At 37.5% G+C, this 21,715-nt stretch overlaps 1 protein-coding gene across 5 annotated transcripts in view; it reads right to left on the bottom strand.

Moving 5' to 3' along the window:
* HERC4 (HECT and RLD domain containing E3 ubiquitin protein ligase 4) overlaps nt 1-18,165 on the bottom strand; it is a 96,097-nt gene extending 77,932 nt beyond the window's left edge. For all 5 annotated transcript variants that reach the window (XM_044659202.1, XM_044659203.1, XM_044659205.1 and 2 more), the window contains exon 1: nt 17,890-18,165. In XM_044659202.1, the coding sequence (XP_044515137.1) occupies nt 17,890-18,115 (226 nt within the window). In that variant the 5' untranslated portion in view covers nt 18,116-18,165. The remainder of the gene's footprint in view (nt 1-17,889) is intronic.
* Between the last annotated feature and the right edge of the window lie 3,550 nt (nt 18,166-21,715).

The following is a 21,715-nucleotide window of genomic DNA, read 5'->3' as shown; positions in this document are numbered from 1 at the left end:
ATACACAAAAGGTGGTGCTTGCATTAAGTCACCTTTATCTGCTATCAACTTTGTTTTATGGAACCCCCAAGTTTGCCTTTTTCCCTAGGGAACTTGCCTTATGGGAAGTCCCAGACTGACCTTGTTTTAGATTGAACAATAAACCTTAAAGCACCCAAAGATCTCAGCTCAGACAGAATTAGTACATATAATCAAATGTTAAATACTCCTCTGTCTGAGAAGTTTATCCACTGTATCATAGTCCTTAGCTAGAATCATCCTACCCGAGTGTCCATGGTAAAAAAGCCTATCAATTGAACCTTCTGGTCCTTTATTCCCCAGAAGGTATAGAAGACTCCAAATTCTTCAGCTCATTAGAAAATCTCCTTTCAAGGTCCTTCCCCCACCCCCACCACCAGGAACATTGTTCCCAAAGTCCCAGAGCTTTGTCTCTGTATAGTATTCTAGCACTAGACTCTGTGTAGTGGCCTATCAGAGCACTGTTTTGTCTTGATTAAAGACTTGTTCTTTCTAACTACTTTAGTGGTTCTGGGTTTTTCAAGGTTGACATAGTCAAAAGAAAGAAAAAGTGCAATTCTAGATATGGAGAAACTATTAACTATGTGGATAGAAGACTAGCCTCAAAATATTCCTTTAAGTTTGATAACACTTGAAGCCAAAGATTGCAGCCTCTTTGAAGATTTAAATGTAAACTACCCTGAAGGAACACAAGTATTTAGAACAAGCAATGGTTAGGGGTTGCAGATTTAAAAATTAAATCATGCGGATTTCATAATGTACAAATGTCAGGAAATATTCCTGGTACAGATATTGAAGCACCAAACAAGTTCCCAAAGTTACTGTAAAAAATAATAGATGAAGGTCCCTACCTGCTGGAGCAAATCTTCAATGCAGATGAAATTGGTCTGTTTTTAACAATTAATGACATGTGGAAACTACATGAGTGAATGAAAAAACCTTGCTGGGGCATAAAGCTTCAGAAAATAAGTTACTCTTCTGCTTGGAGGAAATGCATTTAAGATTTGCAAATTAAAACCTGTGCTTATGTATCTCTCAGAAAATCTCTGGGCACAGAAAGGAGTCAGCAAGGTAACACTATATATTCATTATTTCACTAACAGTAAGGCATGGATAACCAATGGTCTTTACACTGCTTCATTCCAGAATAGCTAAGTTTTGTAATGATAATGGAACTCCTTTCAAAATTCTACTTTTTATTTTGGATAATGCCCCAGGTAATCCTCCACATCTACATCATTTTAATGAAGATTGGTTGTTCAGCCTGGTCCAACTGTTCAAGTTTCCCCAGGACCACAGGATCCATAAGGGTTTTCCTGGCAAAGATACTGGAGTGGTTTGCCATTTCCTTTTCCAGCTAATTTTATATTTGAGGAAACTGAGGCAAAGAAGGTGAAGTGACTTGCCCAGGGTTGCACAGCTAAGTGGTGTCTGAGGCCTCATTTGAATTCATGAAGATGAATCACTAAGCTACCTTCTGAGAGGAATGCCTAGAACTGGGCCAGAGATCTAGGACTTCCAACTCAGGGTCCCTTATACTAAACCCAGTGCTCTTCCCAGAGCATTACAGTGCTGCACAACAGTCATATATTCTGAGAGGCTTGTAAAAGGAAAAAAAAACACCACCAACACTAATAATGCTGTCTTTTGTATACAAAAATGATGCTCCTAACCTCTAATAATATGGCCAAAGAACAGCTTATAAAAATTGTTGTCCTGCTCAAAACTATAAAAAATGTTTGGGAAGCAACACAAATTATAATATTTTTATCCTTTTATCCGTTGGCTTCAAAGGCTTGTAAAAGTATCAGATTAAGCTTACAACAGTATCACAAAATGAAGCATGCTATTCCTAATTTTAGACGGCACAGAAAGAAAAATCATATATCTGAGACAACTCAATTAGTCACTGATGGAAAAAGGTATTTAAAACTTGAAGAGTTTCTGATTCATAGTTCATCATATACAACAAAAGATTAATGTATCAAGAAAAAAGCAAAGAGTAAATAAGATCTTTTATCTTAAGGTTCTGAAGTCTAAAGAAAAATCTGCTTTAAAAAATTTTAATCCTGTGGTTGTAATTGTGGTCTAGTATAGGAAATTTCTAATGGTCCAGAATCCAAAGTTCATATTACTAGATTTTAAAAGTTATTCTGGGCAGCTGGGTAGCTCAGTGGAGTGAGTCAGGCCTAGAGACAGGAAGTCCTGGGTTCAAACCTGGCCTCAGCCACTTCCCAGCTGTGTGACCCTGGGCAGGTCACTTGACCCCCATTGCCCACCCTTGCCAATCTTCCACCTATGAGACAGTACACCGAAGTACAAGGGTTTAAAAAAAAAAAAAAAAGTTATTCTGAAGATGGTATATATTTAATTTTTAAGAAGAAACAAATGCTAAATAATTATTTATTTTTTATTCACAATGAATACTTTTTATGATCAGAATTCAATACAGATTCAGTCCAATGTCCTAAACATTCATTAAAAATAGTTTTCATTTATGTTATCTAGTGCTAGAGGACTTAAAAGATCTACTACATAATTTCAGCACAAGGATATTTTGTTTTCATGACCAATTATTTCATGAAGTTTATCTCCCTCATACTATATAATCCCTTTCTAGGCAGTGGCCATAAATTGAACTTCCTTGAGATTGCCCTCTTGCATGGTATTAAGATACATAAATATTTGTATCTTATTCTTCCTAGAATTGAAATACTAACCTTCATGGTTTGGATTGTGAACTCAGGATTTAGTTACAGCATTATTTCTATAGAAATATATATTCCAAATTTTAAAGTATTTCTAAAAATGAACTAGAACATACCCCTTTCTTGGATAACTTGGGAGTCTGTCTGCCAGAAAGTACTACTATCAATTACGTATGTTCCCAGCAAAAAATTCTTAGCTCAAAAAAATCTAAGTAACTGACATGTTCTATGCACTGAATTTTTTTTTTTAATGCTAAAAACCTGAACAGTGTTGGTATGTCTACTGAAATCCCAGTTTCTAAACTTTCTGTGTCGTCATGGACAAGTCACTTCAATGAACTTCTGTTTCCTCATTTATGGCATGAAGATAGCAAAACTTTACCTTCCTCCTGGGACTGTTGGAAAGCACAACATCAGCCAAGTGATTGATCTCAGTTCAGTTTCTAAGTTTTTAAAGGGTAGACAGATTAATTAGCTTTTGTACAAACTGGTGCAGCATTTTGCAAGGCAAGTGCTTAACAAAACTTTAATGAAGGCACCAAAGAGGCTTCCAGTGATGATGATGATTAACAATAATGCTATTTGGGGCTCTGAATGAGGCTCTGTTTCAATATTCTGATTAATCAATAACTGTTCAATTCCATAAGAATTTTACATAAATTAATTCCTGAGAATTCGTTCATAGTCCACTTAGCCCTTTTATTTTTAAATATATAGTATTTTTACTTTTAAAATACACACAAAATGTACAACCCACATTATATGGTCATCCTACACAATGTGGTTATAAACCCAGAATCTCAAAGAAACTAGCAACATAATATCCAATTCAATATTATTTAGTCAAAAATCCGTTAACCCCATATTTTGTTGAAGTTAGATATAACAAATTCTGCTGAATTTTTTAAAACTTAAAAGATGCTACACAATATCTAATCATCAAGATTTGCTTGTCTTGGGGGCAGCTGGGTAGCTCAGTGAATTGAGAGCCAGTCCTAGAGACAGGAGGTCCTGTGTTCAAATCTGGCTTCAGACACTTCCTAACTGTGTGACCCTGGGCAATTAACCCCCATTGCCTAGTCCTTACTGCTCTTCTGCCTTAGAACCAATACACAGAATTGATTCTAAGATGGAAGGTAAGGGTTTAAAAAAATTTTTTTGGTTGTCTTTTAGTGGAGGAGCTAGAAGTATAGTTCTATGCTTACACATTTATGATTTGTGATGTCATAGAACAGTGGTTTCCAAACTTTTTTGGCCTACCACCCCTTTCCAGAAAAAAATATTACTTAGCACCCCCTGGAAATTAATTTTTTTTTATTTTAATAGCAATTAATAGTAAAGATAAGAAAGGTATAAATTATAAACATTGAACTTTGAAATTCTGAAACTATTTATTAAACTCAGAATAGAATGTAATACAAAAAAAGTTAAAACATTCGAAATCCCAAAAGCACCTGTGGCCATCACCGCCCCACTGGATCACTGCAGCACAGACCAGGGGGTGGTGGCGTCCACTTTGGGAATCAGTCACAGATGTATAAAATTCCCATTATGGAAACTCCCTATACAAATGAAAATCAACAACTATAACAAGTCTTTGAGTTATCTGGAATGTTAAGAGTTTACTTCTCTGCCTTTTTGGCTAAGATCAAGTGTGGAATGTTAAGAGAGCAAACAATTTACCCTAAGGAATGGGCCAGATTCCAAGGTGGACTCATTTTCTACTACATTATGCTGTTTAACAAGTCATAGTAAATAAAACAATTGTCCTTTCTATATAATGTTATATTTAAAAATTAATATCTACCATGTTCTTATTTTCTATGAAGTTTATTAATAATCACTTGAAATAGAAAAGATAGATAAGCATAGATTTAAATTCCCTTACTCTAATTCTACCTGACCAAGTGTAGCTCAGCCTGGCAAGATGCTCCAGGAAGTTCTGAGCCCAAAAAAGACCTAGGTGGGTTCCACCCAAACCCTTTTATCATGTAGATAATGGGATGGACCAGGTCAGCAATCCAGGAGTGGAGAGGGGATGAAATTCCCTCTGCACAATAGAAATTGTCAAGTAACTATTTAAATACAATAAACTCAATAAAATCAGAACCTCAGCATTAGAAAGAACTCCAGAAGTCATCTAATTGAACCTACCCATTAGACTCTGCTGGAAGAACTTCAGTGTTAAAAAACTCTTTCCTCCAATAGATAGCCCATTCCATCTTGGGATGGAATTATGGATTTCCCTAACTTTACCTGTAGAAATCTGCCTTATTGTTAACTTCAACCCACCAGTCCTAGTTCTGTAAAGCAGAACTAAGAAAAACAAGTTAAGTCTCTCCTTCCCAGGACACCCTACTAAGAAAAACAAGTTAAGTCTCTCCTTCCCAGGACACCCTTCAAATTCTTAACAGCTGTTATCACACCTCCCACCAAGACTTCCCTTCTGAAAGCATGCATTATCAATATCTTCTAGCAACCCTTGTAGGACAAAATTCTCAAATTTCTTTTCATATATGGTTCCAAACCATTTTGTTGGTGATTTAATTTATACAAGTTTTCTAATAAGGGAAAAGGATAGAGGAAGTTAAAATCTTCTAGGAAAACAGTTGAAGCATGAAATCATCAGAAAATTGCTTCTTAACTGATAGGAAGAATTGCAATAGTAGAAGTCACTTATTTTTTTATAACTAACTGTAATAACTTTTATATAGCATTTAATGGTTTACAAAGTGATTTCCTCCCAAAAACACTATGAGAAGAGCAATAATATTACACCTACTTTATAGTTGAGGGAAAGAGGTTCAGAGAGGTTAACACTTACCCATGACCTCAAGATAGTGCCAGTGCTAGAATTCAAAACATAGTCTTCTAGGATTAAAGAAAAGGTTAAAGGGCCTATGTGTACAAAAATATTTATAGCAGCTCTTATTGTGGTGGCAAAGAACTGAAAACTGAGGGGATGCCCATCAACTGGAGAATGGCAGAACAAGTTAAGGTACATGATTGTGATGGAATACTATTGTGCTATAAGAAATAACAAGAGGGTTTCAGAAACACGTGATAACTTGCACATAACCAGGAGAACACTGTACACAATAACAACAGTATTGTAAGGATGACCACCAGTGAAAGACTTAGCTACTCTGATCAATACAATGGTCAATTCCAGAGGACTCTTGATGAAAAATACTTTTCACTTCCAGAGAAGGAGATTTAGTGAACTCTGAGACAAACTGAAGGATACTTTTTTCATTTTCTTGCTTTTTTGTGTATTTTTTTTTTTAGCAACATGGCCTTCTGCTTTAGAACTGATACAAAGAATCAGTTCCAAGGCAGAAGAGCAATAAGGGCTAACTAGGCAACTGGGGTCAAGTGGCTTTGCCTGGGGTCACAACTTGGAAGTATCTTGGGCCACATCTGAACTCAAGACCTCCAATCTCCAGGACTGGCACTCTATCCACTGAGCCACCTACCTGCCCCTATGGTAAAATGTTTTATATGACTTTATATGTATAACTCATACATCGTTTGCTTTCTCAATAGGTAGGAGAAGGGCAGAAGAGTTAGAATTTGGAACTCAAATTTTTTAAAAATAAATGTTTAAAAAAATTTAATATAACTCAGGAAATAGTTAGCAAATTGAAAATATTTTAATTTTTTAAATTGTCTTCTAACCAATTCAAAAGCTTTTCAATCCTACTTATATTCATTTTTATTTTAAAAAAAAAAACATTTTTTTTAAACCTTTACCTTCCATCTTGGTGTCAATACTATGTATTGGCTCCAAGGCAGAAAAATGGTAAGGGCTAGGCAATGGGGATTAAGTGACTTGCCCAGGGTCACACAGCTAGGAAGTGTCTGAGGCCAGATTTGAACCTAAGACTTCCCATCTCTAGGTCTGGCTCTCAATCCACTGAGCCACCCAGCTGCCCCCTTATATTAATTTTTAAATGACTCTGATGACTCTGGGAGAGTGAGGCCAATGAAATTTGAGGAAATCTGCCTCACTTAAATCCAATTTATGATTTCATTATTTTATTATTCTACTCCTACCTCAGAGCCTAGTGGCAATTGACAAGTGAAGAAAAAGCAAGTGCAGATAGATAAGAGCTATGGTTACAACTCTGCACATAGGTGGCCCAAGGCATATATGGTCACCTTCTCTTTGGACTGAAGAAGCAAAGGGAATTTGGCAGCCCCCTGAGTGTCTGCAACCTTTTTTAAGTACCACACTGGTCATACCTCCTGGCATGAGGAAGAGGCTAGAAAAACTGCCCTAAAAACTATCTGCTTCACCTAACCTAAACCTAGCCTCCTTACAGTAGCAGGAAGGGATCCTACCTGGGGTCAAAACAAAAAAAAGTACCAAAACTTGCAAAAATGATTCTATTTGCCACTAGTACATGTAATGTACACATGCTTATGGACAACACAAAATCCAATAGACAGAAAAGACAAACAGCCCTTATTGCAAAAGAACTCAGCAGGTATTGCATCCAAATTCTGGCCCTAAAATCAGTGTTGGATACATGTTTTTCTGGAGTGGCTGCCCTGATGAGGAGCACCATGAAGATAGTACAGGTTTCATAGTCAAATCTATTCTGGTCAGCAAGCTTTTATGTCTCACAAAAGGAGTAACAATTTGACTGCCACTTGGAATGAAGTGCCTACCACCATCTTTAGTGCGTATGCTCCTGCCATGATGAACCCTGATGAGGTCAAAGGAAAACTTTATGAAGACTTGGAGAACCTCATCATCATTGTGCCAAAAGAGGCCACATTTGTAACTTTAGGTTGACTTTAATGCCAGAGAAGGCACAGACTATCTCGGACTTGGCAGGGAGTCCTTGGAAGGAATGGATTCAGAAACAGCTTTACTACTAAGGATTTGTGTCTTTTGTGACAGTAAAACATGGCTGTACATCCCTGCAGTAACTTTGGCATTGTGAGTAGAGTCAGACAAAGGGGACCTGTGGCCCAGAGGGCCTGTGATCTGTGATCTGTGATCACAAGACATCCTAAACATTCACATTCAACAAAAGCAGTTGCCCCAGGGCAAGCATATGTCAATGTCTGAACAGTTTGTGACTAACTTGAAAGAATAGGAGAGCCAAGACAGTTCACAACAGTGGAGCAGAAAAAGGGTGGGCAGCTTTCAGAGATTTGGGCCAGAAAACTCTCAAGCATCTGATTAACAGCAAGGTAAGTTCATTCATGTGTCTAAAAAGGCAGCATTTAACTCCATCAAAAGTAAAGTGCAAGGAAAGCAAGATTCTTAGCTCAGAAAGAAGGCTGATGAAATTCAGTTTTATACTGAAAGTAACTGACAGCCCTAAAGGCTATATATAGGCCAAAGACCTACATTGAATCTCAACTACACAACAATGAAAGAGCCACACCTCATCTGATCATGGAGCTGGTGTTTAGACCAGTGTCCTCAACAGACTGTCATCAACCAATGCTGAAGCCAGTGATCACATGCCTCAAGTCAATCTCTCTCTAGCCAAACTTCCAAACAAAGGAGAGTTTTTGAGTCTCCTCATAGGGCAAAGCATCTGGTGCCAATTCTACTCCAGTAGATATAAGGCAAGGAGTTCACTGCTCATACAAAAGCTAACTAAAATCTTCCAGGTTATACTGCAAGAGGTTATCCCCATGGAGACCAAAGATGCCTCCATTCTCCATTTCTACAAAGGAAATAGGATCTAATGTGACAATCACAGTAGAGTTGCTTAATCATTGCTGGCAAGATTCTTGCCAATCTTTAATAGGCTGATCCTTCACCTGAAAGACATTAGCTAATGGAGAGCCAGTGTGTCTTCAGAAAGGCAAAGAAACAGTCAATATGGTATTTGTTGCCCAACAACCCCAAAAGAAATGCCAAGAGCAGAATAGAGGTTTGTATAGTGTACATTAATCTGACCAAGGTCTTTGATACTATCAATCATGAGGGCTTGTGGAAGATTATAGCAAAATTTGGTTGCCCGAAATTCATCAATATTATATATCAGTTCCACACCAGCATATTTGCTTAGGTTCTGAATAAAGCTCTCACACTTTCCCAGTCACCAGTGAAGCAATACTATATGCTTGTTTCCATGCTTTTTAGCATGATGTTGTTGGACATTTTCAACAAGGCCAAAAAGAGCACTAGGTCAGCTACTACACTAAAGGTAAATTATTTAACTTGAAAAGGCTATAAGCACAAGCCAAGACTGAGCGAAGGGAGAGTTGGTGCACAACTTTTTATTCGCAAATGATTGTGCAATCAATGTAGCCTCTGAGACTGAGATACAAAAGAACATGGGTCAATTCTCTGTCTCTTATGCTAATTTTGGCCTGACAATCAACACTAAGAAAACAGAGATTCTCCATCAGCCAGCATGGTACTACCCATATGTGGAAGCATCAGTTATAGCAAATGGAGAAATTTTGAATGCTGTGGATAAGTTCACTTACCTTGGAAGTAGGCTTTCCAAAGATGTACACATAGATGATGAGGTTAATGCACACATTGCCAGAGCTAGCTCAGTGTTTGGGAGGCTCTGAAGGAAAGTGTGGGAGAGAAGAGGTGTTAGGCTGCCTACCAAACTGAAAGTCTACAGAGCCCTTGTGCTGGCCTTGTTGTATGTCTATGAAACCCAGACAGTCTACTAGTGCCATGCCAGAAAACTGAATCGCTTCCATTTGAAATGTCTTAGGAAGTTTCTGAAGATCACCCAGCAAGATAAGGTACTGGACACAGAGGTCCTTTCTTGAGCTGAATGGCCAAGCATTCAAACTCTGTATATGTAAAAACCACATGAAATTACTTCATACTGTTTTCTTGATAGCTCTGATAAAATTAAAAAATGAATCCAAATGCAGATAGTAATGATACCTAACAAAACCAAAACAAAAAGTTGACCTAGCCATGTACGACAGAAGAAATGATGAAATGATTTGTTAGATAATTTAGGATATTCAAAAGCTCCAATATATGCAAAATACCACCTAATAAATTTGGAATAAATCATGTTCTTTTTTTTAGTCCAAAGAGAAGTAAAGTACAGGGTCCCATAACAAAATTTTACCAGGTCAGGAATGGAAGAAAAAAAGAGCAATTATATGAAAAGTAAAATAATAGTTCAAATAATTAAAGTGACTTCCAGAATTTTCCACCATTGAACATAATTTTATACCTTCTTCATGACTGTATACCACACAGGTTTTTGTTTTTAACCTGCAAGATACCATCAAATTCAATATAAAATCAGGTTGCTTTCATCACTTTTTTTGAAGTATAACTTTTAAAAGACTTAATTTTGGACTTAAAAAAGCCACAATAAATTTTATGCGGGAAGTTTCCCTCATTAACATAACTTGTATTTTCCTATGTACTTTTATAATTATACTAATGTATATGTTTCTGTTGACTCTATATTATTATTTCTTCTATTAAACTGTAAACTGCATAATGGGAGAAACTATAGTTTTTCTTTAGTATGTGGTTCAAGAATCTGATATGGATTCAAGAGAGAGGTGCTTGAAATACCTATCTCCTATGAGCATTTAATATCTACTGTGCCTCTGGAACTCACTGTTTGCCCTTCCCTCTTCATTTATATTACTTCTTCAAAGTAATATTCCAAAGGGAGGGGGAGGGGAGATTATCATATCAAATTAGACACCATTAACAAAAAAGTATTTGGAAAGTATCACTTAAATTTTATCTTTATAAATATTACACTGCTTTATTTTTATTAGTTACAGTGCCAGAAGCAAGGAGAAAGTTCTAAGGTTCTATGTTTGGGAAAAGACAGAAACTGAAACAAGTCATTTCCTTTCAACAGAAACCAATGTGAGCTATTATTTGCAACAGGAACTATTTCTGACTGTCCAAATTGCCTTAAAATGCTTCCTATTTTTTTAGGAATGTTACCTTTCACTCTTTCAAATGGATTGAAAATACATGGACACAGAAAAAAAGAATAACATGATCCTTGGTAGTAAAGTCAACATGAATCAGGAGCCCTCTCAGATCCTTTGTTTATTGCTCCTTAGCTAGAATAGTTTAAATGTTGCAAATGGGAAAACTACTCAGAACCAAAAGGAGGAACAGTACATCACCACCACTGCCTCCAGGTGTGCAGCCCATTCTGGCACCACATAACTTTCCTCAAATTCCAAGAGTCATCAACACTAACCCTGGAGCAACAAATAGTCTGTTTCTTGCATGAAATCAGCATTGAGAAGGAGAGAGGATATTACAGAGGGGGGGAAAGTTCATAGAAGAAGGGAACAAATATTGAGGGCTATGGAAGCTGGTTTCAAACTCATCTGACACCATCTTGTACAAGTTACTTTACCCTCTGGGCCTTCATATCTTCATCTGTAAAATGGGGAGGTTGGACCTGATCTCTGAGGTTCCTTCCAGTCCTAGATCCCATAATGGATTCTCATATTTCCCAGGGTTTTCAAAAGGCTAACCTGCTATCACAAATTAAACCTCATAGAATTATATAAACTCAGAATAACAATTGTATTAATAACCAGGAAGATGGCAGAATGTCTGCGATAGCATTTGATCTGTCTCAACCAGAAGATATGAACTTAAGTTCTAAACAAGCATATAATTTAGTGATCAAAGTAAGAGACTGGCAGGCTCAAAGTCTTAGGCTTCATCTCTTGTTCTTCACTACAAGACACTAATATATGATAGACTACTTACCAATTTGTGCCTCCATTTCTCCATAAATATATCCCCTAAGATAAGGAAAATTCTTGCTACTTGTGTCACAAGCATTTTGTAAGGAACCATGAATTAATTGGTAATGCTCCTGTAATTCTTCAGATGTAGGGTCCTATACAAAGTAAAGTATCATTATATAACTCTCTAATAGACATCTTTCTCCATTTGTTTCCATTATGAAGATTTTTTTTCTATGCTGGATATGCTGGTTCTTATTTACTACTCTCTCAAGGTACAGAATTTCTGATATGAGTCTCTTTGCTCTAAATAACCTAATTTTTTTTTCACTTATTTCTTTTTTTAAAGCCTTCAATATTTCCTGTATTCCTCTCTTCCTGGGGAAGTGCAGTGAAAATACATATATAAAATACAATGGGACTATCTAGATAACAAGAACTTGATCTCTTAATTTTTACCATCCTGTTTCATTTTGTCCATATGAAAAAGATGGGAAATGATGGGAAATTAGAGCACTCTTTAACTAATGCTGATTTTTCCCTGAAGATATTCCAGTAGTAGTTACAATTATTTGTAAAATTCTGAATGACTGAAATTTCTTCATTCAAAAATCATCAGTATTTTATTAACAAACAGCAAGGCAAAAGATAACTGAGAATAACCTGAAATCAGACACCAGGTTTTTAGGAGATGCATGGAAAAGAAAAATCACATTAAGTGGCATTAATAGAAACATCTTCAGATATTAACTGTACAGCTGAGCATTAAGTTCAGAACAGATTTGGTCTTCATATCTTCATATCAATACTAATCAAGGCGTCACCTATTAGGCACTCTGAAAATAAAAGTTCTATGGTATATAATACCAAAACAATGCCAGTTCAAGCAAAATGAAAATTTGCATTTTTACTCAAGTACTTATTTCATAAGGCCCTACACTATTTTAAGGACCATTCATCATAAGAGAAAAAAATACTTTCCCTTCTAATGTAGACACAGAAATGGGTTAACTTCAAGCAAAATTATAAAATTTGGGCACTTTTGTTTTTTATGTAAATTCAACTGAACAAAAAATTAAAATGCTGAAGATGAAAAACTATTCTATGATACTAGAGAGATATATTTTTCACCTAAATAAATCAATATTCTCCCTACCATCTATGAGTATTTCAACAGATTCAAGTTCTGTATAATGACATATTCAAAAGGTATGATCACATGATATACATTATAGTTTCCACCATCACAAAATATAAACTGCCACGTAAAAAAAAAAATCTAAAACTACAAGCTTTAAGAAAATATGTAGTTAGTTGTGATGTAAAATGAGTCAAGCATGAAACTCTTAGAGGTTAATAAGAGGGATGCACTTCTACTAGGTTTGTTATCAGCTCTCAAGCAATGATTCTTGAATAGATGAAGAATAAAAACAAAAAAATCACAAATATAAAAGGACATGGTGTGAGAAAGTCAATTTGCCTTTTACAATTGGAACTGAAAAAGTAAAATAGGAACTAGAAAAGTAGATTAAGATTCTTTTGTACTTAAACACAGAAAGATAAAATGGAAATGTGCTGTTCTAGAGCTAATCAAAAAATAAATAATAACAGAAAACAACACAGAGAAGGATTTATGGTCCTTCTAAGATGTCAAATGCAAACATATGATTTAGGAACTTAGAACTTGTACTGTTTGCTTAAAAAATCAAGGGAACCAGGGCAGCTGGGTAGCTCAGTGGATTGAGAACCAGGCCTAGAGATGGGAGGTCCTAGGTTCAAATCTGGCCTCAGACACTTCCCAGCTGTGTGACCCTGGGCAAGTCACTTGACCCCCATTGCCCACCCTTACCACTTTTCCACCTAGGAGCCAATACACGGAAGTTAAGGGTTTAAAATTAAAAAAAAAAAAAAAAACTTGAGTTTCTCTAATCTTCATCCATCAGTGCCAAGGTTGAAAAAGGAGATGACAAGAAATTAACTCAAATTATTTCTAAAATAATTGTAATATATGCATGTAATGTAAAATAAATGTCAAACATAGCATTTCTTTGTACTTTACTATATAATTCCTGCCCAAAGGTATTCCAGACTTTTCACAAAGAAGTCATCAAATAAGGGGAAGAGCATGCTGTCACATCTTTTTACAATTCTTGGGTATCAGTGGGACATTCTGGTTGTTAATTTTTCATTGTTACTACATAACCAGCCTACTTCCTTTTCCAATCATATAATTCCTTTAAATTGTTGAGCTCCTTAAAGCCACAAACTAAAGAAAAATGAAGAGAACAAAACATCCTGCTGTGCTTATTGTTTTTTGACTACAAAAAAGCATCTGATTAGGCAGCAAGGTGATGCAGTAGACATGGAGTCAGGAAGACTAATTAAGTACAAACTGACAATTACTAGTTATATAACTCTAAGGTCAAGTTACTTAATTGTTGTTTGTCTCAGTTTCTTCACCCATAAAATGAGGATGATGACAACATACTTCTTAGGGTTGCTATGAGAATTAAATGTGATAATATTTATAAAGTGCTCTGAAAACGTTTAGTGTTATATAAATGTTAATTAGCTATAAGGCAAAATGTGACTTCTTCCAAAAAGGAGACTCCATAAAGATGTTAAAATCATAGAAGAGTCCTCGTCCTTCAAAGCTATAAAAACAGAGAATTTTGTTCCATGACCCTCTGATTATCATCAAAGTATAAAAGGAAACAAAAGCTACTGTTACAAAGGTTGTCCAACAAAGCACCTAACCTTCTATAAGAGGGATTCCCTATAATCAGGAAAGTTGTTCAGATACTCCTACTTGCAAAAGTCACTGTGCTAATTGAATTTAGCTCTGAAATACTACAGAATCTCTTAAATGAAATTTTTAATCATCCAAAAGTTTGTTTACTGTCTAAACAATATTAAGTTGTGTAGGAAATCTATAGATCTGTTCCAAAGGATATACCTTGAACAGACACCAAGGATTGTTAATGAATTAGGTGAGAAAACTGTAGCAGGCTTTCAACAACTCCAATCTTCTCCCTAAAACAAAGGCCTATCTTTTAATTTCAAAATTCTTTTGGTGATACTATATGAATATGAGTCCAATCTCAGAAGAATTAAAGTTTTAAGTCACTCAAAAGGCAACAGGGAGATGCACAGAGAATAATGTGTAGTGATTATTTGCTATTGTTCAATCATTTTTGTCATGTCTGTCTATTCATTAACCTTTTCAGTTTTCTTGGAAAAAAACCTAGAGTGGTTTATGGTTTAGCTTTTTCCTTCTCCAGCTCATTTTACAGATGAGGAAACTAAGGAAAACAGGGTTAAGTAACTTGCTCAAGCTCACAGACCTGGTAAGTATCTGAGCTCATATTTGAACTCAGGTCCTCCTAACTTTATACCCTATACCACCCACCTACTACATGTACAATTTACCAACAAAGAACTAATGTAGCATAAAATACTTAAGCAGAGAAATATGTTTGGAAAAGGAAGTAAACAGATCAAATAACATGAGGAAGAGAAAACTGATAGTCAGCCTGTGTGCTCCGATGGTATACACTTGATGTCAAGAGGTGTAATGAAAAGGCCTCCAACATGATGGGAGGATCCCTAGAGAAGTTTTATGGCAAAGCTTGGAGAAACATTAACTAGGGTGACAACGTATAGTAGAGACATCCTCTGCACAAATGGAAGGAGTACCCCTTTATCAATGAGTCATTGATATAGTTTATCACTAGAAATATGCTGCAGCCTCTAATGCCTTCTGTGTTACCCACAACATGGGACTCCTCTAAGATTATGATGTTTCAATATTAACAACCATATAATAGTACTGTTACAAGAACATTTTGTGTTAAAAAAGATAGGCTTCTTTCACCAGAGAACAGCTCCAAATTGTTAAAAAGCACCATGTAACTTCCCAAATACAATCAGCCAGCTGAACTACCTAGAAAATTCTAGAACTAATTCACTGTTGAATAACAATGTCTGCCCCATGTGAACGCACTGATGTACTAACTGAATGGACTGGCCACTACATGCTTGCTTAAAAACAGCCTCGAATATCCTGCATTTTCCACCCAAGCATGTTACATCAAGAAATGGAGGGAGAGGACAATATGGCAAAGGAGAAACTGAAGAAGTCATCATAGCAACCATTCTTCTCCCAGATAACATATTCTACTCTATTTTCTCCTAGTTCTGTAGGATTAATGATGCTTGTGACCCTGCTCCCATTGAGCTTGGCCTCTGTATGGTAAAACACTTCATAAGTATCTCTCTCTTATCACTTTCTAAAAACTTAACTAGTCCCTCCTCTTTCATTTTTATTTTCTAGCTATTTTTAAGATCCTCCATGTAAATCCACTAGTGGAACTGAAATCTGTATCAGTAAAGGGAATACCAACAATGATGAAAGATGAAATTATAAATCTTTTCAAAGCAATTTAATCAGTGGTTTCTTATATGATCCTTTGTTGGATTAAACTCAAAACCTTGTATTGCTTTCAAAGAGTTTACCCTAATTCGATCCCATAATACTTCCCTTAATTCAAATTCCCAAGTCTGCTGTTGTACACATCTATGTCTTAGAACCAATCTTAGCCTGCAATTAACTGGTTGTTTTTACTTCTGAGTCTTCCATTGTCAAGAGTACATATGGGAAGTTAACAACTTTCTCTGGTGCATTGGTGGGGTACAATGTTAAACCATCAGAATAGGGAAAGAAACTCCTCTACCTTCAATACTATAAAACGACACTTCTTAATGTGATATTGATGTCACAATGCTTTCATCACAATGTCAACATGAAGATAAAGTTCCTTATGGGTTCTCAAGGTCTCAGAACCCCCACTCCCAAGGTCATCAGTTACTCTAAGTTATAAATACTTATAAATTAATACCGATTAAAATGTTTTTATTTTTTATTTTAGAAAATTTTATCTTCCAAAATAAATCTTCATAAAGTCCCAATGAATATGTTGGCAATTCTAGTCTCCCTATCTGTCTTCTGTTTGGTGTACAACTCCCAAGAAACAACAGAAACAGATGCTTGCTTTTATTATAAAAATGTACCACAGCACTAGTTAGGGCAAAGTAGAGGGGGAAAAAATCTTGTCTCTGTCTAAAGCAAAGGCAAGGGCAGATCAATGAATGGAAACATCTCTTTATTTTATGTCAGTAAAGTCCCCTTGATGATATAATTTAAAGAACACTCCTAAAATGTTAAAGTACAGGGAGTAATTAAATCAAATTAAATCCTGTAGCTGTTAAAGTACTGGATGAACTTCTTTACAAATATGGGGGAAAAAACCCTTACAAAATAAGTCAGAAAAATAAGAGTAAAATGGCCATCAAAAAGTTTTTTTAAAATTCTCTATATAAGGGGAAGATGGTAAGGTGATAAAGATGCAATAAAAGATAAATTTAATTTAAGGCCATAGCATCCCATGCTATCATTAGCCCTCAAAAATAGACTAAATAATATAAATTGCTTAAATAATGGGGTCAGTTAATTAAAATGACTGCCAAGGGAAAGAGTAATGTCATTACTAAGTTATTAAAATTAGAAAGTGAAGACGAATTACAAATTTGTACAACTATTTAAGAATTACTTGAAATTACATGAAGAATAAACATTCTTTCCATGTTACAATAGCCATTTTGTTTCTATAGTTAATTCATGGAAAGTAGTAGTGTGAAAAAGAGAGGAAGGACAATCTTGTTGAATATAGTGATATCTTACTATAAAATATATTTATCAAGAAAATAAAAATATAAACTAAGACCAAATTTGTCCAGATTCTCATTAATCTAAAAGCCATTTACACTTTGCCACATTGTGGTATTTCATATTATACAGCCTCAATTGAAAATCAGAAATTATGATTAAAATTCACATTTCAAATTCAGACAAAATAAAAGTATATTTGAGATGCTAAGAAAAACAGCCAAGATGCATGTGTATATTTCAAGCATATAATTAAATGTGAAACATTTTAATATTAAAGTGAAAAGATTAGCACAAAGTATTGTTGGCTATTCAGTAGAGAACCTAAATATGGTTAAGTGGCAGTAACTAGTAGTAGTTTGTGGTATTCTAAAAGTGATATTTACCCAGGAAACTGTTTTCCTCCAGTTTACATATCATTAAAATTCTGCTATAAAACGAAAACTTCCTTTGTATCAATATTAACAGTAAAGATAGACAGATCTCAGATCCTTATACACTCACAGACTGACACCTCCAATTCAACTTCCATTTTCCACCTAGTCTTAAATCTATTTATTCTTGGTTACAAATGCAAATCTTAATTTTAAAATATAATTTGGGAAGCAAATTTTAAAATCTTTCACCAAGGATGCAAGTGTGAGAATAGAAAAATTATGCTACACTTCAAAAATTAAGCAATAATTGCTGACTGTTAAAATTTACCCTGAATAGAATAGCCAAATTAAAATTAACAGGTTAACTTACCTGGCTTCTTCCTGGACTTTTCATGACCCAATTGTCCTAGATCATTACAGCCACAAGTATATACTGTTCCATCATCCAGGACAAATACTGTATGTCTGAGTCCACATCCTACATCTTGGACCTTTTTGTTTATGAAAAAGTCACTTTTCCTGGGCTCTAGTACAATTTCTTCATCAATTCCACCCAATCCTAGCTGTCCAAAGGATGCATTTCCCCAGCACAACATGCTTGTATTTCTTTTGATCTTCCAGGTTCAATGATTTTTAAAACTCCCTTCTGAATGGAAGTAGGATGTGTCCCTGTGTCAGGGGAGATGAAAAAAAAAATTCAACACAAAGCTGTAAAAGAAACTTTATGTCAGTAATTTCTTAAAAGTGCCATACCTATATAATTATTCATGACACAGTAAGTACTAAATCTAATGCCTCGAACAAAGCATCATTAATTTTCAATGTCACTTTTTAAAAAAAATACTTCAGAAACATTTTAGAAAATCACAAACATGCCACAGTTGCTTCTACATTTATCTACTGGAACAGCTTTTCACGCACTAGACAATTAGTTTTGACTTTTCTTTTTTTAACTTTTGATAAGACTATATTCAGGGGAAATCATTGTGAGCATCTTTCTCTAATATTTATTTTTATGTTTTGGAATATTTTCTGAAATTTTTTCAATGAGAATAATAAGATATTTCCTCACATAAAAACAAGTTCATAAAGATACTATTCGATTATCTTTTTTGCAATTGTTGCAACAACAGTATAACTAAAAAGGAAAAAAACAAGTGTTCAAAGTTCATATGTGATCTTCTAGAATAAACTTCCTCAGCATTTGTGAAGGAAACACTGTAAAAGATATATACATATTGGAGGATCTGATGACTAGAGAAAATGTCAACTATGCCACTCAATTTCCTCAGGCTCTTTTACTAAACTTGTATTTTAGTCAGAAGAGAATTAAAGCTGGTCCACATTAACACCAGTTGCATGAAGGAAGCTCTGCCCAACAGAAGAGAAGAGAAACAATGATAAGACTGTTCCTTAATTTTAAAAACTTTCCTAGGTATTCATAATAATTTTACTTTATAAGGCAGTAGGGAAATAACTCATAATAATGTCCTATTATCAAACCCAAATAAGTATTTTTAAAATGTATTTCCATTTCATTCTAAGGTTAAATTTAAAATGAAAATGATGACACAAACTTTCAAATATTAAAAATGTATGCAATTTAAACTCATAGTCTTTCCTAATAAACATTTTCCATGCACAATAAAACTAAAATTTCTCTGTCTAATAAGATTGATTTTTTTAAAAGTAAATAATGCAGGCACAGTCAACTTTTCTAGGATTACAGAGGGGGAAGGGACACTAATAGTTTACACTGGTGGTGAAATCCCTGGAACTTTCCAGTTCAATGATTATTCCTTTGCTGTAAAGACAGATTAACAAGAGGAGCCCAATATAGCTAAATAGGCAGCATTTCTTAAAGACACTGCATTAGTAAATCATTCCATTTACAGGAAGTCAGCATTTAGTCAGCTCCATTCCTCACTCAGGGCTACCCTGCCAAGTTTCCAGGCCAGTTTCCCTATATCCAAAACGAGTATAGATTGCTGCTGAGTCTCTATGACATACCCTTTCAGGGGATTAAAGCCTACTCTTTACAAGTCATTAAAAGAGAACTTGGCATTACTCTTTTATTTGGAAGATGTGTGGAATGATTATGGATCTTAAATTAAACAAAAATTGGGAATGAAGGTGGCAAATGTCTTTGTCTCTTTTGCAGCACAAATCAAGTGCGAGAGGCAGCTTTTTTTATCTTTCTCAAAGCCTGTTACCCTGAATAATAACAACGTGGGAAGACTGGAACGGGTGAGGGAAGGGTCAATACACACCGAACCACAGAGGGCCAAACCAACTGGGGAAATCAGCCAACAAGGCAGCAACATCACCATCACCACCCCGACCCTGGGAGCCATATACTTTAAAGAGCTGGAAAGGTCCTCAGAGATCACTTATACGAGTCATCTCATTCTATAAAAAAAGCGAAGTTTCTAAGTGGTTTGTTCAAAGAGGGCCATCATGTTAATTTAGCACTAGATATCTGGACCAGGTGTCAAACTCCTGGCCCCAAGCTTCTGGTAAAACTGAGCAAAATCCCAACTAGATAAAATGTAATTAGGTAATGTTTAACACTATAAATAAAAACACAAAACAACATGGATAGTGTTCATTTCTAAGTCAACAGACCGCAGGCTGGGGCCGGTAAATCAAATCCCTCACTTTCCAGAAGTGGAAACTGAGGCTGAGGAGTTGAGGCACTTGCCCATGAAGGCAGAGCCCACACCATGGGACTAGGGACTGGAAGCCTTAGGGAGAGGCTCGTCCATGGGCCTCACCCAATGGGGAGCAGAACAAGGTCAGATCGAGGGCTACATATCTCGCCGGGACTCTGAACATCTTTTAGTCGTCTAGGGAGGAGGCCCACATGGACTGCCCTCAATGGTCCAGGAAATATCATTGGGCTCAGAGAGGCAGAGGGCTTGGGGACCATCAAAGCCCACCCCTCCTGCTTACAGAGGGAGAAACTGAGTCTCGAAAAAGGCTGAGCCTGGTCTCCTATCACACAAAGCTCGCCAAGACCCCCGCGGTCCACATTGTCCAGAAAAGCGCACCGGTTTAGGACTAGAAAAGGTCCTTTCACACTAGGAGATGCTAGAGGTGAGCCGCCCACCTAGAGACATTCCCTCAGGGACCTCGAAGAGACGCTGGCCAGGACCCTCCCTTCACCAAGGTGGGGGACACTGAGTTCAGGAGGGGAAGAGGCTCCTAGCCCAGGGCAGGGGGCAGGGGGTTCGCCAAAGGGACCCCGGAAAAGTGGAGTGACTTTCCCAGAAGTCCTCGATGGAAAACAAGGCGGAAGGACCTCCGAGGTTCGGGGCTGGCCCCGCGTTTCACAGTGGTAGAAACGGAGGCCCCGGGAGAAGGCGGAGATTGGGGGGAGGGGGTTTCCGCGGCCTCTGTCCGGCCCCAGATCCCTCCCCCACCACTGAGGCCGCCCTCACTCACCCGGCTCCACAGGGGAGGGCGGCAGAGCCCCAGGGCGCGGGGCCCGGCCCGGCCCGAGGCCGCTCCTCCGACGTCGCTGTCGCCGCCCGCGGCTGACGGGAAACTTTCGTAGGTCCCTCCCCGGGCTGCGCGGGCGCGGGGGGGAGGGGGAGTGCGGGGGGCGACGAGCAGTAGAGGGAAGAGAGAGGAGAGGGGCCCGAGCCGCAGCCACCGCCGCCGCCGTCCAGTCCCGAGCCAGACCCAGCGACCCGGATGGAGAAGGGGGAGGGAGGGAAGGAGGAGGGAGTGGCGAGAAGGGCAGGGCTAGGAGGGAGAGGGGCGGGGAGTCCGGGGAGGGACAGAGGGGGAGGAGAGCCAGGGAGGGAGGGGCCAAGGCCCTGGCCGGGCGGAAGTGAGCGGAGGAGCGCGCTCCCGCCCACTTTCTCGCCACAACGCGCCTGCGCGGGAGGCTGTCCTCCTCAGTAGGAGGGTCCAGCCCGAGGACACCCAGGCGCATGCGTCGTCACGCCCGCTCTTGCTCCGCGCCAGAAAATGGGTCCTAGAGACCGAATCCGGAGGCGGGTGTTGTCGGTCCCTGGGTCTTAGCGCTAGTCCGGAGAGGGATTGACCGCCCATAACACTTTTTGTTTTTGAGAAGTGGATTGCCCAAAGCCACGCCGGGCCCTAAGCATCGGTACGACTTTTGAACCCAGGTGGCTCCAGAGACTACTTGAGATTTCTGAGGGGGAAAGTGCCAGTCTGGCCGTGGAGAG

Source organism: Gracilinanus agilis, chromosome 2 (assembly GCF_016433145.1).
Source record: "Gracilinanus agilis isolate LMUSP501 chromosome 2, AgileGrace, whole genome shotgun sequence".
Taxonomy (NCBI): domain Eukaryota; kingdom Metazoa; phylum Chordata; class Mammalia; order Didelphimorphia; family Didelphidae; genus Gracilinanus; species Gracilinanus agilis.
Note: the sequence above shows the minus strand (reverse complement) of the source record. Positions and strands in the feature narration are given on the sequence as shown.